The 10,013-nt window shown below is 44.7% G+C and overlaps 1 protein-coding gene across 2 annotated transcripts; it reads left to right on the top strand.

Moving 5' to 3' along the window:
• The first annotated feature begins 267 nt into the window (after positions 1-267).
• On the top strand, positions 268-9,477 carry LOC114790106 (cysteine/serine-rich nuclear protein 3-like). 2 transcript variants are annotated; one of them, XM_028979850.1, is made up of 5 exons: positions 268-465; positions 4,893-5,054; positions 5,141-5,400; positions 6,092-6,388; positions 7,184-9,477. In XM_028979850.1, exons 1-5 carry the CDS (start codon positions 459-461, stop codon positions 8,003-8,005), a joined length of 1,548 nt encoding a protein of 515 aa, XP_028835683.1. In that variant the 5' UTR covers positions 268-458; the 3' UTR covers positions 8,006-9,477. The 2 variants fall into 2 exon arrangements, with proteins under 2 accessions (XP_028835683.1, XP_028835684.1); XM_028979851.1 differs by lacking the exon at positions 268-465 and having other exon boundaries at positions 4,941-5,054; positions 5,141-5,158; positions 5,230-5,400.
• Positions 9,478-10,013: the final 536 nt, after the last annotated feature.

The following is a 10,013-nucleotide window of genomic DNA, read 5'->3' as shown; positions in this document are numbered from 1 at the left end:
TCACTCGGTATTCTTACCTTCTCCATCCCCAACACGCTCATGAATTATGGTTTGAAGTTCCAGCAATTAGTCTGTGTGTAGTCTGACAGTTTCTTAACTCTGTTATTATAAATGTTCAAAGCAAATGTTATACGTAACGGGAAACGCTGCATAAATAAATGCGCGGCTTCTGTTAGCGTCAGCCGTTCGGCTGTTTTTTGTTCGCGATCTGGCAACACGTCTCACCGCGCGCGCTCTGCACCATTGTAAGGAGCCCAGTTTCTACAGACGGAGAAGCGGGGTGGTAGGTGGCGAAGGAAAGGGGGACATTCCGGGCATGTCAACGCCGGGCGGCCGCAATATTTCACCCGGTCCGCTCAGCACGGACATGTGGACGTGTGCCGCGACGACCCGCAGTCGGTCCATTCATTCATTCTCCGCGCTGCTGTTTTAAAAGCCAAAAGCTGCTCCGACCCAAGATGAATGGTAAGTCGCACCCTCTCCCCATTTCATATGGGAAATGTTCCACAACCTGCTTTTCTTTAGCGTTGGTGGGGTCAATGTTGGCTCTTTTTTTTCTGCCTTCTCACGATCTCCTTGTGGGTTTTTTTTGTGGGAGAGGGGTGGGTGGGGGTGGAGAAACAATAGACCTTATAAGGTGTTGCGTTTGATGAATGAATCCTCACCTGATCAGTTGACCTGTCACCTGTCTCATCTGTCTGTGACATTATTGTTGCCATTTCCTCTCATCGTTGGACCCGTCTCCCTGTAGACTCTAAGTAAGAATAAATCTGCACACAGTGTGTGTGTGTGTGTGTGTGTGTGTGTGTGTGTGTGCGCGCTTTACCTGTGCTTAAGCGCAATTTCTGTTGCATTTGCATGCTGCTTACGGGTGGTGTGGGCGTGTTGTCCACATGAATTACGCCTGTAGGCTCCACATATGTGATATTAATTATTCTGCACACAAGTAGATGCACATCCATGGTTAGTGTGTGTAAGGCACCAGTGTGGAGCATCAGCAGGATCTGGCTCCGGTCAAATCTTCATCTGGAGAGGGAGACGCGCGTGTGTGTGTGTGTGTGTGTGTAAGGCAGTGAGAGGACTCTTCTCCATCGTCTCCCGGGAACCAATTATTCAGCTCTCAGCGAAGGGGCGGGGCGGGCCGAGATCTCAGCCATCAGCGTGAGGCTTGGCCTCCTCACGTGTGAGTCTTCATATTAACAAGACCTCTGGTGTAAGAGTGTAATTCCGAATAATACAGATTTTCATGAGTGCGATTGTCATTTAAGGCGTTGCATTTTGATCCCAAGTGCACACACCACTATAAACAACGTGCCTAATATTGTGAGCCATCTTTTCCACAAGACCTCTGAGGTGCCCATTTGTACCTGGCACCAAGGTGATAGCAGCAGATCCTTTAAGATCTTGCTAGCTATGAGTTACGAGACGTGGTCTCCGTGGAACAGGCTTTTTTTTCCAGCATGTCCCACAACATTAGGAGAGAAGGTCAACACCTTGAACTCTAGGTCATGTTTCGGAGGATTCCTGGACAGGTAATAGATTACAATCAAAGAGAACAAGATCCATCAGACCAGGCCATCAGGTCTGATTCTCACATGGCCATTCTAGTGGTGGCTCAGTGGTAGCTGGGTCACCCTGACGGGTCAAGACACAGTGAGCCTTGGCGCACCTTTCCTCACTTGGTGGGTTAACCATTGCTCACTGATATCATTCCAGGGGGTAGTCATCTAGCATAACAATTTGGTGCTTGGCAAAGTCACTCCTTAGTCTTGTCTAATTGTTCCATGGTAACACAAACTTCAAAAACATTTATTTCATATTTACCGTGGTGTGGTTTTAATGTTGTGGCTGAACGATGTAGGGCATGTCGACTGATTGCCAGGATGAACAGTTTTGTAGTGCTGGGGTATTTTGGCAGGACATCATTGTGCATGCTGCTTATAAAGCAGACATAATTTATTATGCCTGTACACATATCGAATTCATAATTAGAAAATATGAGCAACGCTTGTGATTGATTATTACCATGGCAAAGAACCTTTGATAAGCGCGTAGGCAGCTGTGAGCAGCCATGGAATTTCCACATTCTGCACCACCGGTGAACATGAGAATTTCTGCCATGTTGCAGGAAGTAGGAAGGGAAAGAACCTTCTTTGTTTAATGTTCTTAACCAGCTTCAGTGAAACCAGCAACTCCCCCACTCTACCCCCCACCCCCCCTCCTCTCTTGGCGCGTTGCCATGACGGCGGCTTGGAATGCTCCACCGCTCTCTGCCTCAGCTCTGTTCTGCTGGGGGGGTGGGGGGTGCACACAGGCCAATTTGCAATGTGGTGGCGACAGCGTATCTTTTAAAAAAGTGTAGAATAATTGTTGCATGACAGATTTTGATAATAAGCGCGGTGCATCACACACTAAAAAACACAGTTACACAGGGCATTGGTAATTGGCATGACGTGTGTGTGTGCGTGTGTGTGTGTGCGTGTGTGTGTGTGTGTGTGTGTGTGTGTGTGTGAGAGAGAGAGAGAGACAGAGGAGTGAGGGCAGTGCATTGGTGCGGCAGCGTGTGAGTCACCGAGGTGGGGTCCACTGTGTGGCGCTGGACTGGAGGTAGTTATGGGTGGTCCTTTTCTCTCAGAACGTCTGGAACGTTCCCACCAGGTCCAGTGTGCTGCAGGAGCCTCGACCCACTTCCAAATGTCTCCTTTGTACGGTGCTTTTTCCAAAAATATAACTAAATGCCAGTCTGTCTGTTGTAGATTTCATATCTATAAAGCAACATCAATATGCACTACAAGCCTAGGTTTTTATTTATTGCCATAGGCTCTTGGAAAAGGTGAAATTATTAATCAGCTTCAGCTATTTTGGTGGAAAAAAATTTTTTTGTGCCATATTAGCCTTGCTTTGGTGATTATCTCTCCTGCCACTCTTGACCGGATCTACTGTTCATGCTGGAGAACCAGAATATTTGTTCATCCTTAACAGTGGGCAGTGTGTTCTCCACACAATGGGTTAGCATCCTGCAAAGGTTTTGCAAAGGCCAAAGGTTTTTATTTTATCAGACAATTTATATCAATTAAAATAAATCAGTTTATCCTGTAATCACTATTGGATGTACTTGTGTGAGCTGTTTTATTGTATTGATTAATGTATTTAAAATCTTTTTCAGTTGGCCTCTTGTTAGACTTCTTGTGGTGCCCGTTTTCTCTGCTTTTCACAGTATTCACTAATATTAAATATTTGACGATTAAAAATAATAAAAGTATCCGCTGTCACTACTATGGGTAATTTGTTACCTCTTTATGATTGTGGATTTCTCGTGGTCTGGATGTCATGAATATTCAGCCTTGATATATATGGGATGCTGTTTGAGATTTAGATTTTTTTTGTAGGAAAAAGAAATGTAATTATAATACGAATAGCTGTGTTATGAGATTATTATAGTCTAATAATACATCACTATCTTTAATTTACTAATTTTATGTCAATTGCAAAAGCAACATTTGAAATATATTCTTTGTGGTGTCTTGCTCTCAGTGCGACTGTATATCCTGTATCTGTAGCAACATGTTGTTCACAGAATGTCAGTCTGTAAGAAGTCGTCTGCGCCTGCCAGTATCAAGCGCACACACACACACACACACACACACACACACACACACACACACACACACACACACACACACACACACACAGTCTACATGTGCTTCTTCAAGCAAGATGCAGGGTCACAGATTTGTTGCATCACCCCCTAGCACCGTTGCTGTGGCAACGACACACGGCACCGTGTACAATACTGACCTCCGGTAGACTGATATTCTGGTCCAGTGTCACACACCAAAACAAAAGAAGATCCGCACTTCAGGTAAAAGCGATAAAGCCAGCAAGTCAGACAGACATTTGCTTCTTTCCCCCTCCTCTGTTTCTTTAACCAGTCTGAAGGAAGTGACCTTGCCTGACCTGACCGGTAACTGCTTCCAGTCTCTGTGGCCGGCAGCTGATCAAAGACCAGTTTTACTGTAATGACTCCCAGGTGCCCGTAATGAAGCTGAGAGCTGAGCTCTGACCCGGCGCTGGCCTGGTGTCAGTATGAAACATTTTCCTTCAGCCGCCAGCAGAGGAGGAGAAGAAAGTGAGAGAGGAAAGATGAGAAGGAATGGTGGGAAAAGAAGGGAGGAGGATAAGTGGAGCTGACATTTGCTCTGAATGTTTTGCTCTTTGGTACCGTCTCTTACTAGTCCATAGGGACCCGTGCTTGAGGAATGATGTATGCGGCACCACCGCCATGGAGAAGATAGTAACATTTATCACAACATCATGTATGTAGCATTTCTAAATGTTACTTTAATGTAGTTTTCTGTACAGAAACAGCACTTTCGTGCGTCAACTCCTCCAGCTGGTAACCGGTTTACTGTTTATCAGGTTACCAGCTTACCAACCAGTTACTCTTTATCAGGTTACCAGCTCACCCCGCAGCACTCCGATTACGGGGAACTGGAAATTTAATGTCCGTTTCCCGAGATTTGATCACATGCAACTTTAAAGTGCCATGCCCAGCAGTTCATGGGCACGCTTCTGATGAAGGCCATAGAAAGAGAAGCACCGCACCGCTTTGTGCATGCATCGTTCCCTCACAGAGCCTCTGTACTGCAGTCTAACTCTGTGTGGCAGGAGGGAGAGAATGGGGGGAGGACAGGAGGCAAGTGAGTGTGAGGAGGGATGGAGCAGAAAGGAAGATAATTGGGGAGTCTGAAGCAGCAAGGCAAGGATGAAGGGTTTGACCCGTAGGAGGAGATGAAGGCAGAGTGTGTGTGTGTGTGTGTGTGTCTCAATAAGGCATTCTGTGCTTTCTTGAATATTGTTCACATAAGTCCTTTCTCTGTTTTCTGTTGTAGGGGTGGAGCTGGTAGCCATGATGAGTGGCATTCGAAAGAGGAAGTACTCCGAAGTGGATGGCTCCTCCCCCTGCACACTGCTACAAACGTTTGATGACGTTTCTGCCAGTGACAGTGGGAACAGCAGCGACAGCATCAACACGCCAACCACCGAATTCATACGTCAGTATCTCGAGATGCACTGTTTTAATTAAATTAGATTTTTTTCTTTTTAGACTCATATTTTTCTTTACTCTCTCCTCCCACAGCGTCCTCCATATTAAAACGTAAGAAGCGCGTGTGTGTCCGGAGTGTGAGTTTCGATGGGGTGACTGTGTACTACTTCTGCCGACGGCAGGGCTTCACCAGCGTGCCCACCCAGGGGGGCAGTTCCCTGGGCATGTCCAACCGCCACAGCTGGGTGCGGCGCTTCACCCTGGGGGAGTTCGCTAAGGAGCAGGAGAGGGGCCACCGGGACATGCTGAGGGACCACCTCAAAGCAGAGAGGCTCAACGCCATCAGACTGAAGGTCTCAGCCTTCCGTCATCAGCTGATAGCATATTTATACTACTGAGCAGGAATAACAGTGTTAATTGAACCTGTCAGTTGGGTTTCTTAGGAAAATGTTTGTAATTAGTGGAGTCAAATTTATTCACTTAAAAAAAATGGAATAACTGTATAAAATAAACAATTTCACCATGTAACTAATTGTATCTAAGAATGACTACTACTGCTATACTACTAATCCTCACTCACTATCCTTAACCGCATAGTGCTGATAGTCAGGGCTGAGCTGCTGTAGCACATACCAAGACACCTGGCGCAGGTCAGACACACACCATTACATTCATTTAGATGGTGGGAGGGAACTGGAGAACCCCGCACCTACATGGGAGAGCATGCTCCACACACCCAAGGTCCACAAACACTAAACCCAGACTTCCTGTGTGTGAAAATCAGAAATGATCTAGCATCCAAACCCATTTATACATATATATTCTAGCCAATCACAGGGCTACAGTGGATACCAGTGTCGTATACTAGCCAATAAAGAACACAAGGTCCGAGCCGGGATTTGAACTTGCAACCTTGCAGGTCTAAGGCCACGTTGCCCACTGCTGCTCTATTCTGCGGTCCTATTTTAATATTACTACTCCGATATATGGGAAAAAAGTTATAATTATTGTTACGTTTTGCTTTTGTTGTGTTAATGTTTGCAGCTGACACAGAATGGAACGGTGGACTCTTTGGAGGCAGACTCTCTCACAGTGGATGATATTTTAGAGGAGGACATTGACCTGGACAACACAGAGGTGGACGAGTACTTTTTCCTTCAGCCACTGACCACGCGCAAGCGACGTGCCCTGCTGCGTGCCTCAGGGGTCCGTCGCATCGACAACGAGGAGAAGCACGAACTGCGTGCCATCCGAGTTTCTCGGGAGGAGTGCGGCTGCAACTGCCAGGGCTACTGCCACCCGGAGAGATGTGCCTGCAGCCTGGCAGGAATCAAATGTCAGGTAAATGGCCATTACTGTGAAACTACTGTTCTTGATAATAGTGATCTACATTGTACACTTGATTGGACCAATTGATGATCATTTTCAGACTATGGGAAGGGGTTTTGGAATGGTGGACCAGGAGTGTCAGTGCTAAGAAACATGACACTAATGTCATGGCTGTTTTGTGAAACATACAATGTTGCACTGTGTTGCACCTCAGAAATGAATGAAGTGTTATTAAAAATTGCATCAGGAACACTCTTCATGAAGCTAATGGCGTGGGGTACTTTAAGTGACATTATGTTCAGTCAGAGTCAGATCATTTTTCACAAATTATTCATGTTTATCAAATGCCATATGATCCTCTTAAAGCTTCAACATTAGAACAAGTACCTGCTGTAAAGCCACCCAATATGTCCCCTTAATAGGAGAAATTTAATGGGTATGTTTTAATAATGCAGCAGGTTCAGTTATTGAACAGGCCAACCAAGCATATGTCACTTTAAATAGACAGACGGGTATGGATACCGAAACAGCCCTTACTTGTATCCTGGTGCTATGTCTTCCCTGGTAAGTGATGCAAATGCATCTAGCCATCAACTGTAGTTCAGTTCTGATTTTCACATGGAGTGCATGGGTCAGTATTGACACCCTGACGAGTCTGCGCTCTGCTTCCGACACACCAGCTTCAAGATAATAATCCGTAATCGTCACTTCAGCTGTCATAATGTTATGGTTGATCGGTGTATATAAAAAATGCTATGCTGCATCTTGCCATTATGTATGAATTTGTGTGTGTGTCTGTTCTCGCAGGTGGACCGCATGTCCTTCCCATGTGGTTGCTCTAAGGATGGCTGTGGGAATGCAGCGGGCCGTATTGAGTTTAACCCCGTGAGGGTGCGCACTCACTTCATGCACACTCTCATGCAGCTGGAGCTGGAGAGAAGTCAGGAGCAGCAACAGCAGCCTGACAACATCCGCGCTGGTAACGGTTACCATGGAGACAGCCTCCTCGTCCAATCGCAGCACAGAGCAGAGTGTGAAATGATGGAGACTCCCAGCAACCAGTTTCACTCGGAGCAGCACCTACAGCAGGAGTATGAAGTCGAAGATGATGATGATGATGATGATGATGAAGAAGAGGATGAAGAAGAGGAAGAAACAGATGAAGAGGACGATGACAGCACTTCAGTCAGTTGTCCATCAGATTCCAGCACCCAGAGTCTAAGTGGGAGCGATGTGGATGAAGAGGATGAGGAGGATGATAGATGGCAAGTCAGTGGGGAAGGGGTGAGCTCTAGACCTTCCTCCCCCTCTGCCTCCTCTCTGCAGCCCTTGTCTTCACTCCCGAGCTTCACTGATGCTCTGAGGGACGCTGAGGGCCCTGGCCTGACCTCTTATTACTTCAACCCATCTACACAGTACTATCAAACAGGGACTGGCAACTACAGCCCCGGCTCAGTTTCTGACCTCACTTACTCCAGCTACGAAGCACCCAGTGACCATATGACCTCCAACTACCCCAGTTTAGTTTATACTTCTGACACCACGAACCCTGACTACACAACATTAAACCAAACGACCAATAATGCAGCCTCAAGCCATACAGACTGCAGCTACCCTTCACCGAACTGAATAATTCCACAAACACTAAACCCAGACTTCCTGTGTGTGTGAAAATCAGAAATGATCACAATCTACCACCCAAACCCATTCATACAGAAACTGTAGCCAATCACAGGGCTGTAGAGGACACCAGTGTCGTACACTAGCCAATAAAAAAAATTCCTGCAATTGTCTGTTCAAGGCCGAACAACCCCTTATCTGCTTAAGAGAACGTTTCTCAATGCGAATTTGGAGGAGCCTTTTCTGCAAAGCAGGAGCCGGTCTGAGCTGTCCACTCTGCCCAGGTGATCACCACTATCGTAGGTAGTAGCTTCACAAAGATACTCTCCGACTTTTAAAATAAGGGGAAACCAATTTCCCTTCACACTATTGAACCAAACATCTGAACGATGAACCTCAAGGCTGGGTATCGTATGATCATCCAGAGAGTCTGGCCGGCTTGGTGATGGATGGAACTTGCCTCAGTGTTTTTTTTTTTATATATACATAAATATATATATAAAAACAGTATGTTCATGTATTGCTTAATGGTTACAGACGAATGATTTGGTTACAGAAGCATGTTATGTTTGTAATTTCTTCGTACATATACTGTTTATGCACAAACACCAAAAGAAGACATTGAAAGAAACTGGATGCACAGTGTAGCACATGGAATCCTGCTCCTGTGCTGCATTGTTGACACAAAGTTTGTATTCTCCATGAATTATTATTATTGTGAATAATTTATGTGTGCCATTAATTCATTTATCCATTCTTTCCATTGATTTTGACCAAGAATTTTGCCTGATGCACTTTGATTTCCTGAAAGTAAATAGTCCTGGGCGGTCACGTTTGTCCAGTTCTTAAAAACATCACACAAAATCTGAGTGCTGCCATTTATGGGAAAGTTGATATAAATATGTGCCAAAAAGTGCAATAACATCACAGAGCCCCCACCCCCCAACACACGTGCGGCCAGGACAGCATTTGACCATTTTGAAAATCATTTTGTTATGCACTTATGCATTGGTACTTTTAACACATATTGTTTACATGATTAGACAATCCCAGGCATCATTATAATCTCTTTATGTTTACCCTTTTTGTGAGAATTGAGTTGTGTGTATGTGTGTATATATATATAAATTTTGGTTCAGACTGCCCATGTTCCTTTGTTTAATCTGCTTTGATTTCAGTCTGTGTTCTTTTCTGCATATCATCCCATCCTTTTGGTTTCATTCCAGCACACGTCTTTTTGGCATGGAAGTATCAGGAGTGTTACTTTAAATGATCGTAAAACTGTATTAATTGTGCTTTTATTGTGGTGATCTGTATTATTTGTCCTCGAGTTTGACAGTGAGGGTATTGTTTGGATGTTGCTCTATTCGGTTTGCTATAATTTAGCCTTTATGATATATTGTGCCAGGCTGCAAGTTGGAATTATTTTCATTTGTGTTAATTTTGCCAGTGTTTACTTTTAAATAAAATATATAATACAAGTTTGACGAAAACCATTTTTTACTCTGGCAGTTGCTTTGGTTTGTGTTGATATATGGTGCCTGGACTTGTGAGGATCAGGCCACAAGGTGTCAGTGTTACGCCACAGACTCAGAACTATGAAGTAATTCTGTCTCCACACCTGACCTGAGAACCAGTTCAGAAAAAAACTGAAATCTCATGTACATGGAAGCATTCTCCACATTTTAAATTACTCAAATTTACCCTCAAACTTTATTCAATGCTAGAAAGATTACTTCAACATATAATATAATATGTATATAATATCATGAGCTGTTATCACAAGAAACCAAAGAAGCATTTCTCCAAAGTTGACATCTCACATGACAGATTAAAATGGGTGCAATGTGGTGGGAGAAGAAAGCTCAACAGCAGGATTACCAACGTAAAGAACCTAGGTTAACAAAACGGCCTTTCGGTTTTGCTGTTGTATGGTCCTCTCCATTGTAACCGCACAATGTACCGCTGATAGCTGCCTAATTGTGTGATAAACTGACATCCCTTAGGCTTTGTTGTG

Source organism: Denticeps clupeoides, chromosome 5 (genome assembly GCF_900700375.1).
Source record: "Denticeps clupeoides chromosome 5, fDenClu1.1, whole genome shotgun sequence".
NCBI lineage: Eukaryota > Metazoa > Chordata > Actinopteri > Clupeiformes > Denticipitidae > Denticeps > Denticeps clupeoides.
The sequence above is the reverse complement of the archived record's forward strand: the minus strand, read 5'-3'. Positions and strand labels throughout refer to the sequence as shown.